The following is a 15,266-nucleotide window of genomic DNA, read 5'->3' as shown; positions in this document are numbered from 1 at the left end:
TGGGTCCACTATTATTTAACTTATTTATAAATGATATTATAATGACATTAGACCCAATTCCTTTTCTTTTGTATGCCGATGACTTAAAAATATTTTTAACAGCTCAATCAATTGATGATCTAACTCAGCAAAACAGCCTTTATAGGATTAAAAACTGGTGTGAGCATTACTTTCTAACTTTCAATTTAAAAAAAATGCTATTCTGAGACATTAAGCTGGAAAAGGAGTCCACAGCATTATAAATATAAACTAAGCAAATATCCTATGGCCCAATTAACAAATATAAAAGACCTCGGAGTTACATTTGACTCACAATTAATATTCCATCAACATTATAACTATGTTCAATCTAAAGCATACAAATCACTTGGATTTATCTTCTGATACTGCAAAAACTTTAAACATATAGAGCCATTTAAAGTTGCGTTTATCTCACAGTTAGGTTACTCTGTGAATACTGCTCTACTTTGTGGACACCTTATTACAAATTACTTAGTGTAGGCACATCCTTAATTGAAAAATGTTATGTATGTATGGGTGTGTGTATATAATATATATATGTGTGTGTGTGTATATATACATTATATATATATATATATATATATATGTATATATATATATATATATATATATATATATATATATATATATATATATATATATATATATATATATATATACATACACACACACACACATTCAGTATATACTTATATACTTTTTCCTTTTCTTTTCGATGTGCAAATCTGTGCTAAATGAGTTTGTGTCTACCTTCATGTATTTATGTGTATATACAAATGTAACTATAAGTTTTATGCCTAATATAATATGTACATGATGATGTTGTAAATGAAAGAAGGGACCATTAGGTCTCAATTTTGCCTGAATAAAGACCTCTGTCTATCTATCTACAAGCTCCATATTCATACAATTGAATGTGTTCAAAGAAAATTTGTGCACACAATTGGATTTAAATTCAACCTTCACAAAGATCTTTATAGTTATCAAGAAATGTTACCTCTACCAAAGCTTCTCTCCTTGCCTACACGTTGAAAAATAAATAACGTAACTTGCCTTTATAAATACTCCTTAACAAGATTGATTCCTTTGAACTCCTAAGGGCAATATCTTTCCGAGTACCTTCACATAACATGAGGTATGAAGCACTCTTTGAAATTAGATATCATGTACAAAATTACACTGACAACTCGCCTATAAGCCAGATTAAGAGGGATACCAACAGTTGTGTCTATATTGACCCATTTTCTATTTCACCGGGATCCCTTAAAAAAATGTTATTAAAAATATCTGAGGAATTTTAGAATGCTAATTATTGCTGTGTGGATATCTGTACATGTCAATAATTTGTTCCTGATGCCAATTGGGAAAATTTTCTCATTCAATGCCACAAGGTTAAGTTAATAACTTCAACTAGCATTTATCATTTTGTACCATCATCCAGCCTGTAACATATACTATATCTCTAATACTCTGTTTCCATTTTTTGATTTGGAATGTCATTTAATGTTGATATTTTTGTCTTCATTAATTAATCTAACTAGGTATGTTAGCATACCTGTATACCATTTGAAAATGTCTTCCATGCATTGCAAATCAAAATTCTTCTTAAATTCTAAATTATATTTTAATTCTCAATAAAGGGTATGCAACTTTATGTAATTTGTTCCAGGAATAAATGTTTTTAATAATTGTGGAACTAATATAAGTTTTTGCCTTTCTTTTTGTAAAAGGGTAATACCCATAAACAAATATCTAAAAAATTGGATTCATTATTCTACATGATCTTATTAATAGATACATTGTTATAATTTGAATTAATCATAAATTGAATTCATCTTGTATAGCAACATTAAGCAACCAGCAATAAAAACCATATGCTAATAATAGGATATTATAGCTTTGCTGTACTGATGATAAATATAATCAATGTTAAATATAACCTTTCAACTGCTTCACTTAAACAAACAACCATTTTAAAATCCTTCTTGACCCCAATAACATTTTCAATGATTAAGTTTGCATCATGAATCCCCCCTTATATATTGCTTCTTGAATACCACTTAAAACAAGATTCTCAATATGAGAATATGAATCTCATAGGAATTAAATTATCTCAGTCCTTGTGCACTTGAAATGAGCAATACCAGATAGACCATTTCTGTAATTGAACATTCATTCCTTTATTATCTTCCCTGTTGCTCATTCATATTCTTATGTGTTAAGTTTTGCCTGCCCCACTTCAAAGATTCTATTAATAAATAAAACTTGATCTAAATGCAAGCACTAGACACATTGATATTCATTATAATTCAAAATGCCCCCAAATTTATAAAATTTCATCTTTCCATTGAAATGTTGACTGCACTAACCTAATCAGTACTGCATACAATCACTGATTTCTGTTGAAGAACACCCCTATTTCAATGCCAATTTCACCATGAAAGTTGAGATGGAATTTGATAATTGTCTCGCCATAGGCCTCATCCCAGATCACACCACAGTAAAATATGAACAACAGAAATACTAACCAATAATAAAGAAAATTACATTCTTTACAAAGTTTTTTAAAATTTTATTATTAAGTCATAATATTGACTGGTGATTCTGAAAATAATCTACATAATCGTTTCTTAATGTGTATGCATACCAGTTCACATTTACTGAAAACAAACTCATTACATTTAAAACATAATAGCACCCAATGAAGTATGGTTAGGTACATTGTGGAATTCAAACAATTTTTTTGGTTTTTCATTGAATTATGGATGAAACAGTTCCCATTCCATTAAATTTCCAATTTCATAGAAAATAATTAAGGTCTTCAACTTCTGTCCACAGGACAGACAAAGAAAAACTAATGAAAAATAACAATACAATAGGGTGAAAAAAAATATATGTGACCGGAGGGCCAAGGTTTGATCCCCGGGCCTCCTCGGCTCCACTCAAGCTGAGTGATTTTTCGCGTACCAGAGCTTCCTGGGAAACCACAGGCCGTACAAGGAGAAAAACTGGCCCCTCTACCCTGATGTGTGAATTGCACACTGCGTTGGGCTTAGTATAGGATGAACTCTACCATCACCTACCAAACTGACCTTTAGGTCCAAAACTGGGTCCATAAGCAGTTACAAGAGAATAAGGTATACAACTCTTTACAAATCTTCCCCAATCCAAAACTCGCTGAACAATTCTTTGTCAAGGTAATGAGGTTAATGCTCTTCATACACTAGCCAAAAAATCTTCCACCAATCCAAGTAGCAAATAAGGTCTGGTTTAATTCATAAAGTACCAAGTCATTTCTCATTCAAATATAAAAACATTCATTGCAATATCTAAAGCCTTGCTCTATAAAAAGTAGGAGATAATACAGATAGAAAAAATTAGTGAACAAAAAGTTACAATTAATTTGGAAATTTTCTCTATGGTACCTCTGGAGGATAATCTGTTTAGCAAATACACCAGAATGTCAGTGATAATATATTGCCCATCAAACATAAAGATGGGCAACATATTAATTAGGGCCAGACCAGAAGACAAAATTGCAATGTATTTCATGAGAAGCAAGCTGATGTCAGGCAGCCGTGAAGCAAAAATTGAGAGGAATCTGGCCCGTGGGACAAAATCACTCACTTGAATACCAAACCACACCTCTGCAGGATGGCCCAAAAAGATAACAATCTTCGGTTGATGTGGCTCTCCACTAGTTCGTTCTATCGTAAGCAGATAAGTGTCATTGGCAAGCAAAGGATGGATGCACAATGGCTTTGCATCAGGACAAGACAAGTGAGTCCTACATGAAATTCCTGATTCTTCAATAACTTTCCTTGCAGGAAGGCAGTTTTTTTTCAATAAAGTTCTATCCAAATCTGAAACTTGTTTAACTACATCTTCAGGAAAGGTGGTTGTGAAACAAAGGTGCTCTGATTTGTAATTTGGGCAGCAATTTGTAGAATCAGCCAATAAATCTTTAAAAGCTGAAAATAATATGTCAATCGTTAGATTTTGTTTACAATCTGTTTAATCATATTAGTAGAACATAATAATGTAGCATGATTTCATGGAGAAAATATTCATTCATTCATTTATCACAAGGTTAATTTTACATTCAAGAAATAAAATCTAGATTCCTGATATACAACTAATATATTAGCATTTTCAGATACAAAATGTTACTCAGATTTATACTATACATAAAATATATATATATATACACATACATACATATATACTCTAAAGCCAACAATAATGTTATGTTAAAATAAGCAATTATGCTCTATATGCTTATAAGCAATTTCTTTTTCCCTTGCAGTTTATTGAAGTAGTCAGACTAGTTAGTAATAGGACATGTTTTTTGTATAATGTGCAACTACGCAATCTTTATCATCCTATCATTTCCGCCTTTGATTCCGTACTACACCCCTAGTTTTGTGCCAGCCACTAAACCCTTCAGCATACCCAACCTCACTCATCTATGAATGTAGGTTACAGTATACTCTCCATGTGATCACTTGAAAGGAAATAATGGAATTCTCAGGATTAACAAATGCAAGAGAAACCAAAATAGGAAAGTATGGATGGTTCAAAAATGTTTAAATAAAACATCAAATACTACTGCCAATTTTTGATTTGGTGAAATTAAAAACTTTGATGAAAGCTGAGGTATTTCAAACTTGTATTTTTCAAATTGTGCATCGAAGTGTTAGGTATCTGTCTTAACATCTGTCATTTTATTAAAATTATTCGAGAGCTTACTGTGTTATGAATAACAGCACCTGTCATAAATGAGACTACAATGACTCCACTGGCACCTCCATTAAGTGTCACTAACAGTGGATGGTTTATGTATTCACGCTGATTTTTCTGATGAAAAATATTAGCACTCTACAATTTATATTTTCTTTTAGAATTTTCTTATCAATTTTTTTGACTTTCTGGACAACGAGTTTGAACACACTGCGAGTTGGCAGGGAAAACGTATGAAATAGTCACTAATTTGATAATGCTGAGATTAAAGAAATTTTTTTACCGTAATGCTTTTGTAGCCCAAAACTTACCAGTAGGACTAGTGTTCTGCAGCAGAAAAGTGATTCCAATGCAAAATCCTAAACGTTCATCATTCTCTAAGAATGATGCAGAAATGCAATTCTTCCAATCCTCTTTGTTTTTCACAATGCAATCATTATTCACCTTGGTAATTATATCTCCATGGTAAAATCCTGTGGATCCCCTTAGGGGTGAATCCTGAAAATGTCCTCAATGCCTTTAATAACTTACATTCATAGTGAATTAATTGAGTTAATACAGAAATTTACACATGCATCTATATATAATAGAAACTACTTCATGGTGGAACCTACTTTCTAAAATAAATGTTGCAACTAAACTTGTTTTAAGCATTAATTCTTAAACTTTATATATAAGAAATTAGCACATCATAAACATATGAGAAAACAATGTAAATGCTTCAAAGGCTGGAGAATCTATGGCAATTTAGGTTTCCGATGCCTTGATAGGGGTGTCATGTTTTAAAGAACTAAAAATATCATAAAGAGGAAATAAATCCCTCTTTACATATCTTACCTCTGCAAAGCCCACAACATATATCCCAGATCCTTGTGAGTACAAAGGACTTACAAACTGTGGCATCAATATCACTGCGGTATATGCCAATAGTGACAGTACAACATTATGCCATACTCCAGCAGTCAATATTCGAAGATTTCTACTTGGAGGGAGAGCTTGGCATTGATTTGTACTGAGAAGCACATACGCTGCAGGCAAAATGAGGAATATGCAAAAGCCAAATCCAGAAACTTGCACACCCTCTCTAAACATGAGAGAATAGAAGGAGAACTTCAATATAAAGTCAAACTATGCTGTTTAGGCACATATATTTTCTTGAAAGTTAAACTCTGGGAAAATACAGCTAAATCTGATGAGTGGATTTCACTGTAAAGGATTGCTATACAAAGAAGTTATTTTGAAAACAAAAGATTAAAAAAAAAGCTTCATGTACTTGTGCACATAAGTAATTATGTTTAATGACAAAAAAGATAACACTATTGCTTTATTTTACATCTTGAATGCCAAACCTTAGAAGAAAATTTTTTTGTAGTGTTAACTGTTTCACATGGTTATGCCAAGAGAAAACCCTCTGATTACTCGGAAAGTAATTAGGTAATGACATGCGAATCTTTGGGCTTGTTTTATAAATTAATAACTCAACTGATAAAATTATAATAAGCACAGTAAAAATGATATATATGTTATGCTTGATACAACAATTTTTTAAACTAAGCATTCCACTTGTTGGAGGTGCATATACAACATTCTTTGTCATTGGAAGGGGAGTATGAGGCAAGTTGCCCATTACCTTACAGTTCTTAATTCACAACATTTATTTTACAGTAGAAAAAAGAAACTGAAGGTCATCTACTTTTCCTGGGCCTGATGACCTTAGGAGTGGACAACAAACATAGCTTGGCACATATAGTAAACCTTGGGAGAAAAGGACACCAGTCTCATCTACTTTCTTTACTTTTCTCTCTTTTAGATTACTTTTTGACCACGCCCCCCTTACAAGTAAGTATTACCATCCTTATTATCCAATATGGACTACATCCACCTGCATAATGGGCTAAGAGTGTTGGCAAGGTTACCACTAATGGTCTGTAAATATAAGAGTTTGTGTGAAGTTTAATTTTTAACGTGCATAGTGCTAATTTTTGAATAGCCCTATAGATTAAGTTTATCAATTACAATGATAGAGCAGAGGAGGTGGTCTGAGGGATTCCTGGTTCTAAATGTCCCAGAATCTACGGAGCTGAAGGTCCCTTGTTCCAATGATTCTACAGCTAAGGGTCCTTGATACGTTGATAGATAACATTCATCACAGATCCACAATGCAAAAGGCAATAGTAAACACACTCCAGTGGCGGCAGGGTAACGTCCTCACCTGCCAACCCAGAGGTTGCTGGTTCAATTCCCACCTATGTGGGTTTTACTCTACCTTGGGCTTGGGAGTTTGTAATTGCCTTCAGTGTAATGTATAAGAGTTAGGTTGAAGAAGGGAATAAGAAGTCTCAATCTCAACCCAATAAATTCATTAAATAAATAAATAAAATAAAAATATTAGTCTTTCAAAAAGACACAGCTGACTGTCCCCAAATATGGCGTTGGCCTTCCTATTGGGCGAAATATTTGGCAGGTAATATAGTCTTTAAATGGAATCTCTGGATGAGTACTATTTGGATACGAATATTGGTCAAAGTAGGTAAATTTGGGATTGGAATGAGGTACACGAGGTTATCAGCAGTTAGTAGGAAGTTGGATAGTATGCATACAGTGACAGCAAGCTTGGGGATAGGCATGCTAGAGATCAACAAAATAAAGTGGGTTGGGGCAGAAAACTCCTGAACACAACCAGAAAAAACAGGAGAAGACATCATGGTGAAAAAAAGGAAGGAAACAAGGTGTGCTGTCAGTACGAGGCGGTACCCAAAAATAACAGGACTTATTTTTTTAAAGCTATGTATTTGTTTTTTTTTACAAAACAACCTTATCACCTTCAAAGTAATTTCCATTACACATAATATGGTTGTTCAATCTGCAATTTCTGGAAATATTTTTCAAACTCATCTTTTTGATGCCCAACAGCTCCTGCCTCGTTTTTTTCTTTACGGCTTCCATGTCATCAAAAAGTTGTCCTTTTATGTCCCTCTTCATTCGAGGAAACAAGTAGAAATCACACGGAGAGAGGTCAGGTGAGGAAAGGGCATGAAGCAAGGGAGTCACGTTTTATTTGACTAAAATTTGGTACACTGAAATGTCTGCATGAGCCGGTGCATTGTCAAGGTGAAAAATCCATGGGCAAGGTGACAATGGAGTTTTCCACTGGTTTGACTGTTGTTTTGTTTCAGTGTCGTAAGCATAGCACCATGACTTGTAACCAGGAATGACCTCATAAAAAAATCTGGGAGATGGTCTTTCAATGCACGGCAAGTTTCAATTCAATTCTCTTTTTGCTGTTCAATCAGAACCTGAGACACAAATTTGGCAGTGACCCTTCAAATCTTCCAAAACAATTTGCTGAACTGAGCTCCATGCTATTCCAGATGATTTACTAATCTATTCAATAGTTAGCAGAATTGCACGAACTTTTCCAACAATTTTTGTTGATTCTAGAAGTTGATGAATGTCCTTAACAAGGCTTGGCATTGAGTGACTTTTCACCTTCTTTGAAACAAGTAAACCATTGGTATATTTGAATTTTTCCCATAGCATAATCATTGTAACCTGCTTTTAACATCACAACAGTTTTGGTGGCATTTTTCCCCGAGCAGGAAGCAAAATTTCACAGCAGTGTGCTATTCACTTAAAACAACCATGATGAAAAATGAGAAGCAAGCAAAACTGCTTTTACAAAACGAATTGTAGCGATTGAGTATGACCTTCCCAGACAACAACATCTTCCTAGAACTCGTAATGAGTAGCACTATGCTCATGTAGTGGAAGAAATGCATACTACATAAGCTCCACCAACAGCAGCACTATTCCAGTTATTGTTGGGTACCTCCTTGCATAACCAGCCTAATAACCAAAATTGAAGTCAAGCCTTTGGTTAAGTGTGATGTTGCTGATCTAAATCCACATACACATAATTGTAAAATCAGAGTATACAGGTAAGAAGGTCCATTGAACATATTTACATTTGTTCTTTAAATTTATGCTATACAAAGGATAAAATTAATGCAGTGAAATTTAACCCTAGTAGGGTTTTAATTAGGATGGTAAGCAAAGCAAAGATATCTTTCACTTAATTGAGAAATAAAATACATAATGTTACAATCTAGTTCTTAAGTTTTTAAAACACTACAGGCAACCTACTAATATAGAGCATATATTATTATAAATGTAGGTTTGTGATCCTGATTTTTTGAGTATCTGTTGGGGTGGATTTACAGTCTTCTTTCATCTTTAAGAAATGAAATTATTTTCAGGTACCTTTTTAGAGGTTTTACACTAGCTGGGATACTGAGAAATGATCAATTCAATGTTGTAAAAAGTAAGGAAGTAAGGTATTTTCAATGGTAGAAATGCAAGAATAGAAGATTAAATTAGGTGGAGTGGTTAATGTCCTGACTTCCCACCCCAAGGGCCTGGGCTTGAATCCCATAGGTGGTAAAATATTTCAATGGTAATCCCCTTCCGACTTGGGTGCTATGTGGAGAGCCCTTGAGGGACAGCACTCCATGTTTTGGATGGAACATCTAAACTGTTGACCTATTGGTGCATTTTGTTGAAGAGTATGTTAATGCTGATGCCCGATTCCTCTTCCACCTTCCCTATTAACTGAAAATTTTACTTCTTCCAAATTACCCACCTATAAGCCCTAATGCTCAAATGGTCTTCACTATTGGCCACTTCCTCTAATAAATACTACTTTTATTATTCCTCATACTTTCTACCTCCCTTCATAATATCTAGCAGGTATAACAGGTCTATTCTCTAAGTCCCTTACCTCCCACGGCTAACATTCTTCAACATTCCATTGCCAATCAAATTGCTCTGTCTCTATAATCCCTGCCTTCTTCAAAGTCAGTTAATAAGATTCCAACATAGCTATACCACCCAATATGGAATATCTTTATGAGACTAAAACTACTTGCGGAATAGGAAGAAAAATACCAATGGGCTTTAAAAGAACGCAATTGTCCCTACAAACAAAAAAAGAATCAAGTAGAAAAATTTAAAAACTTTGAAACATTTATTATGATGACCCATGCATTGAAGATTATGGCAAGAATAATCTAACTAAGAATGAAGAAGAAAGTGGAAGATATTTAAGGCAGGACCAATTTTGATGGAGAAGACTTAGATAAACATGAAAAGCTTTTCTTGCTCTCAGACTTTGTAGAGAAGAGGATACAGAATGGTCAACTGACCTATGTTGCATTTGTGGGCTTGGGGAAAGCCTTTGAGAATGCAGACTGAATTCCTGCTATGTACCCTAAAAGCAAATGTACCACAACTACAGGAGATTGATACAGGCTCTATGCCAAGGGCAGGGAGCAGTGATTAGATATGGTAAAAGCATAGAGGAAGTTAAAGCAAAGGATTGAGGTAATTTCTTATTATCTCTCTCAACATTTAATGTTTACATTGAGAAGGAAATAAAAATGCCAAGGAAAATTAGATGTGGTGTATGAATAAAGGAAATACATTGGATAGGATAAATATACTCAATTTAAGAATGACAAAGAAGAAAGAAGGCCTGACAAGAATACTATTCAGACAAGGTGTAGGGGATGACAATGTAAAATCTCAATATAAAATTCAAACCAAGGTCATGGTCTGCAGTCAAAAAAGGAAGGACAATCTTGAGGTATCACAAGGGAAAATATGCTGGAACAAACACTTGATCTTTGCTATTTGGATAGTGATGGAAGAAGAATAGGGATATAAGAATAGTAACAGCGAACCATAGTGGCCACACAATGACAAGGCATTACGGCCAAGATGGTTTGCCATAATTTGGTCTTATTTGGTGTTGACTGGGTATGGGTCTATTATTACCTGAAATTATAGCTTACTTTACAATGGTATTGCAAACTATAATAAAAATGACCAACCATTGAACTGATCCATTTAAATACAATATATGAAAAGTAAAATGCTTGCCTTAGAGCAGCAAACGCATGACCAGCTTCATGAACAACACTACTAATAGCGATTGCACTGAGATAATAGCTCAAATCCCCAAGTGGAAGGTTGACTCCAGGTATCTGGAATAGAACCGCGTTAAAAACTAGCAATCAATCAAAAGTTAAGAGACCATATTTGAAAGGACAACAATTAAAATCGAAGGATAATTAGTCTTCATTAAAAGACAAAACATAAGATATTCATCCAGTTGATTCTCAAGTTCAGTAACCATACCACAGGCTCTAATGAAAGAGTTTTTGGATGATGATGTTGGCCTTCATTCTTCATTGATAAATTAGCGATAGCAGTACTTCCAACCAAGTATAAGGCAAAAGGTAGAATGATGCACGTTACATACACGCCTAGGGCAAACCATCTACTCCAAAACTTCGGATTGTGCCGAACAATTTTCTGAAAATAGTTGTTAGCAACGGTAGTACACCATTGTATGCACCCAGGCCCAATTTTGAAACCAGTATTTTCTAGAAAATATAGGTATGGATAATGGGAACAACTCTGGAAAAAATTGCGGCAAGTTATTGAGCATCAATACTCCAAAAAGTCTAAATTATTCCAAAAATCAACTCTCTTACCTTTAAAAACATATCTATAAAAAATAAGAATGCATGAATGAAGCAAATTATACATGCTGCATCGTATAAATCCATATCGATTTTGAAACATGAACATACAATTTTTTATTTGCGGTAACCAGATGTATTGGTACGTCCAGGGGAAAGGCAGGTGACACTCATGTTTTGCCTAACTCTATGAATCACACAACAAGCAAAATTATTCGACCCAGGCGTCATAGTGAAACATATATTGACTTCGTGCATTTGAAGAAAGACACCAAAACAAATGTTTCACCGTTCATTGCGCTTCCGTTAGTCCAATGTCTGTTTCCCATGCCGCAAAATATAACTTGAGTGCACAATGGTTAAGAAGGTTTGACTGTTTAAAGGTATAATTCCTTCCCGCCGGACTAAGATTCCACCGCAGTAAATACCTTATGAAATCGAAGATACTATTGGTAAACTGCATATTGGTAACTTTGCCCTTAATTGTTTCCTGATAGGAAAAGTTTTTTGATGTGATGTGAACAAAATTTCAATGGAATTTCAGATATAAATTCACAGCCCAGATTGTTATGTATTTTCATTTCATAATATAATCGGAATCAAAATATATTCTGGTATTCTTAATGCTTAATAACTTTAAGTTTCTTATTTCGTCAACAAGCTGAACGACGGAAAACTATACCAAATAACTTATGGCTTGGTATGCAGCTCAGGCATTAGATTATTTATATGTTAGATATAAACCCCCCAATCTATGACTGACTAAACAAATTGTTTGAATGTATGCTTACTTACCATTTCATGTGCTAACATTAAATTAGTTAAACTATGTTTATTGCGGTTTCCAATTTAAATGTAAATAGAGAATTATATTCACATATGATATGTTAAATCTGCTATTTTAAAATATTTAATTCAACTAATAATGTCAAACCTTTTAATATTTTTGCAGGAATGATTTACACTCTCTCAAGATGGAAACCCATCATGTTGAAAATCAGACTGAGGGCCAATCCATGAGAACTTTTCACGATGTTTCTAATTCTTTTGACAGAAATGAATTTCCAGATGATGATCATGATCCAGATGAAGTTACTAGTCTAATTGGAGATGGAAAGCGTTGGCAAATTATAATCACAATTGTACTGTCATTATGTGGCCTGTGTCCAGAATTCAACACAATCTTAGCTGTGGAAGTTTTCTATTCTCCTCCTCAACTAGAATACTATTGCGATCAATATCCTAAATTTGCCAATTGGACCAAAAAGGAATGGATGTCTCGTAGTCATTACAATGTAAAACTGTTTTCTTTCCTTATAAACAATTAGATAAGTACTATAATAACATTTGTTCCCTCATTGAACTCCAATTAAATTTTCTTGTAATAGTCTGCCTTATACAAAATTTTTACAGGATTGAGGTAATGCTACTTTTAAAACTTTCATTGAGCCTCACATTCAACCTGGCTGAAAGCTTATTTTTTCATAAAATTAAGCATAATTTATCCATAGATATTCATTATGTAGCTATAACCCGAGTTTATGGTTGTTGAGCCACATGAAACTGCTCTCAGGGCTGTAGACAGTGAATCTTAAATTTGTTAGGCTCACCTCTTCCCTGGAGACCAACAAATAGTGCCGGCTAAACTCCATTGTTTCACAGCATGGGGGTGTTTTGTCTTATGTGTGCTCTCATGATAATTCATTGATCTTTTATAAATGCTTGGACACTACTATATTTTATTTTCTTGATGATGTGTGGGGAATGTGTGCTTGTTAGTTGGTAGGAGGAAAACCTTGTGCTTGGCATATTTTCACTATATATGGGATGGCATTGCCTTTGAGACCTTACCAGCAACTACAGCGGCAATCTCCCTTAGCATAGTATTTATTTTTCTTCAGAGCATTACATTTTGGTTTGTACAAAAAATAAGTTTGAGTTTAGAGTTTGAGACAGTATTATAATTTATCTTGGATGAATATCTCTGTAGATTTATTCAATGCAAGTTGAAGAACTGGCAAATCAGTGCTCAATCATATTCATTGTATCTTTAACCCATAAATGCATGTATTTCTTTTCTTTTAAAAATTACTGAGCATGAAAATATCAGCATTTATTTTCAGTAGCTCAAAAAATGACCTAAATTAGTATTCATTCTAAAAATTATTTTGAGGAGGTTGTAATTGCATTTTTCTTGTTTTTATAAATCCATGGCATACAAATCGTCAAGGAAATTATAATAACTTGTGCTTCCGGATAATAGAGCTTTCTGAGCAAACTGATTCAATGGAAAATATGTTCTGAACCATTCCAAAACAGACAAAGTCAATGGCCAAAGTAGCAATTTGCTAAAACTTAAGGTTTTCCTCTTTTATGCTGATATGTAAGTCAGAATTGACAGATTTACAACCAGATAATCTATCACTGCTCACATCACTACTACTAGTGGGGTAAAAAAAAATAGTCTGAAAATCTGAATAAATGAACTTTTTCTCTTTAAACAAAATCTCCACTGGGCGGGTGAAAAAGTCAAAAAGTGTACAAATTCTAATGATTAAGAATGAGCAGTCATGTAAGTGCAGAATTTCAGTGAATGTGCCAATTAGTTAAACGTAATTCCCTCATACCAGGAGTATACTTTATTTGAGGCGACTGGTCAATAAGGAAATTCCACCCGGATACCTGAGTGTAATTAATTGTATTGAATTAGTGAGAAGGGTACAAAAATTATAATTTTTAAAAGCTATTATTTTTGATGGGAAAATCATTGAAATTTCAACTTCTTTCAGTAAATCTTTGTTTGCATTGTATGCACAAAAGCTCAAATTTGATTGAAATGGTTAATTACAAGATTGGATGATCAAATAGTGACTATTTTACAGGAAATTCAGCAAGTTCCCTGATTTGTAGATTGTTTCACAGTCTGGGTCAATACTGATCTACTGATTTTTGTTATTGACCTATTGAAATACAAAATTCACATTTTCATAGGGTACTGACCCATGCAGAATATATGATCTGGACTATGATTCACTCCACATTAATTTAATTCCAAATATTAGTACTCCTACTATTGGATGCAACAGGACTAAATTTTCACATCAGTTTGGCCTCACTGTCACAGAAAAGGTACAATGCAAAATATTACATTGAAGATTATCTTTGAAATTATAATGGTGCAAAGGAGTAAAATTTACACTTACTTACTTTTTCATGTCATGTTTTTTACTTTTGTCAGTGGAAAATGATTTGTCATCGATCTCACTTAATACCAACATTTGAATATCTCTTCTTCTTTGGAAAGATTTTAGGAAACATTATATTTGGCATATGGTGTGACAGGTGCGTTGCATAAAAATATATTTGAGAGAGGTAAATATTTTAATAAGATTAAGTGCCCATGAAACTGTGTATCACATGTGACCTATTAATGTCAATTCTAACATGATTTTTGAATTTGGGAAGTAGATGATAATGGTTTTGCTCATAAAAATGTTTGCAAATACCTACCTAAGTTTATATCATAACTACGTGCTGAAGGTTATTTCATGAATGGAAATATATAAGCTGGAGGAGCTCTGGAAAAGCTGATGAAAGGCAAAGGCTAATCAGCATTTACATGCAATTAGATTTGCATGGCTACTGTTTCTGCCTGATACCTAATTGATGTAATTACTTGTAGATACAAGTGATTCTCCCGTGCAAACTTCTTCATACTCATTTTATAGTATTACTTATCATCCTATTAAATGTAAAATGTCATTTTTAATATGGGTTGGATGGCAGTGTATTTCATGTGGGAATTCCACTACAACTGTGATTAATTCTGCATAATTTATTGTACACTAGCACTACATTCCTTCTGAGTTCAGTCTTGTTGACCCATCCAGATTAAATTGTATGCCACACATTTTTTTCTGTTTTTATATAAATGGTGCTAATAAGTAGCTGATCTCTACCCCT

At 33.7% G+C, this 15,266-nt stretch overlaps 1 protein-coding gene across 1 annotated transcript; it reads right to left on the bottom strand.

The window, feature by feature from the left end:
• Nucleotides 1-2,614: 2,614 nt before the first annotated feature.
• On the bottom strand, nt 2,615-11,588 carry S2P (membrane-bound transcription factor site-2 protease). The gene is made up of 6 exons (XM_071593155.1): nt 11,316-11,588; nt 10,957-11,238; nt 10,699-10,802; nt 5,599-5,845; nt 5,073-5,259; nt 2,615-3,992 (listed from the first exon to the last, which is right to left on the bottom strand). The coding sequence occupies exons 1-6, from the start codon at nt 11,388-11,390 to the stop codon at nt 3,364-3,366; spliced, it is 1,524 nt and encodes a 507-aa protein (XP_071449256.1). The 5' UTR covers nt 11,391-11,588; the 3' UTR covers nt 2,615-3,363.
• Nucleotides 11,589-15,266: the final 3,678 nt, after the last annotated feature.

The sequence above is a fragment of the Hetaerina americana genome, unplaced genomic scaffold, assembly GCF_022747635.1.
Source record: "Hetaerina americana unplaced genomic scaffold, ioHetAmer1.1.p SCAF_1, whole genome shotgun sequence".
In the NCBI taxonomy this organism is placed as follows: domain Eukaryota; kingdom Metazoa; phylum Arthropoda; class Insecta; order Odonata; family Calopterygidae; genus Hetaerina; species Hetaerina americana.
This window is presented reverse-complemented; position numbering and strand designations above follow the sequence as displayed.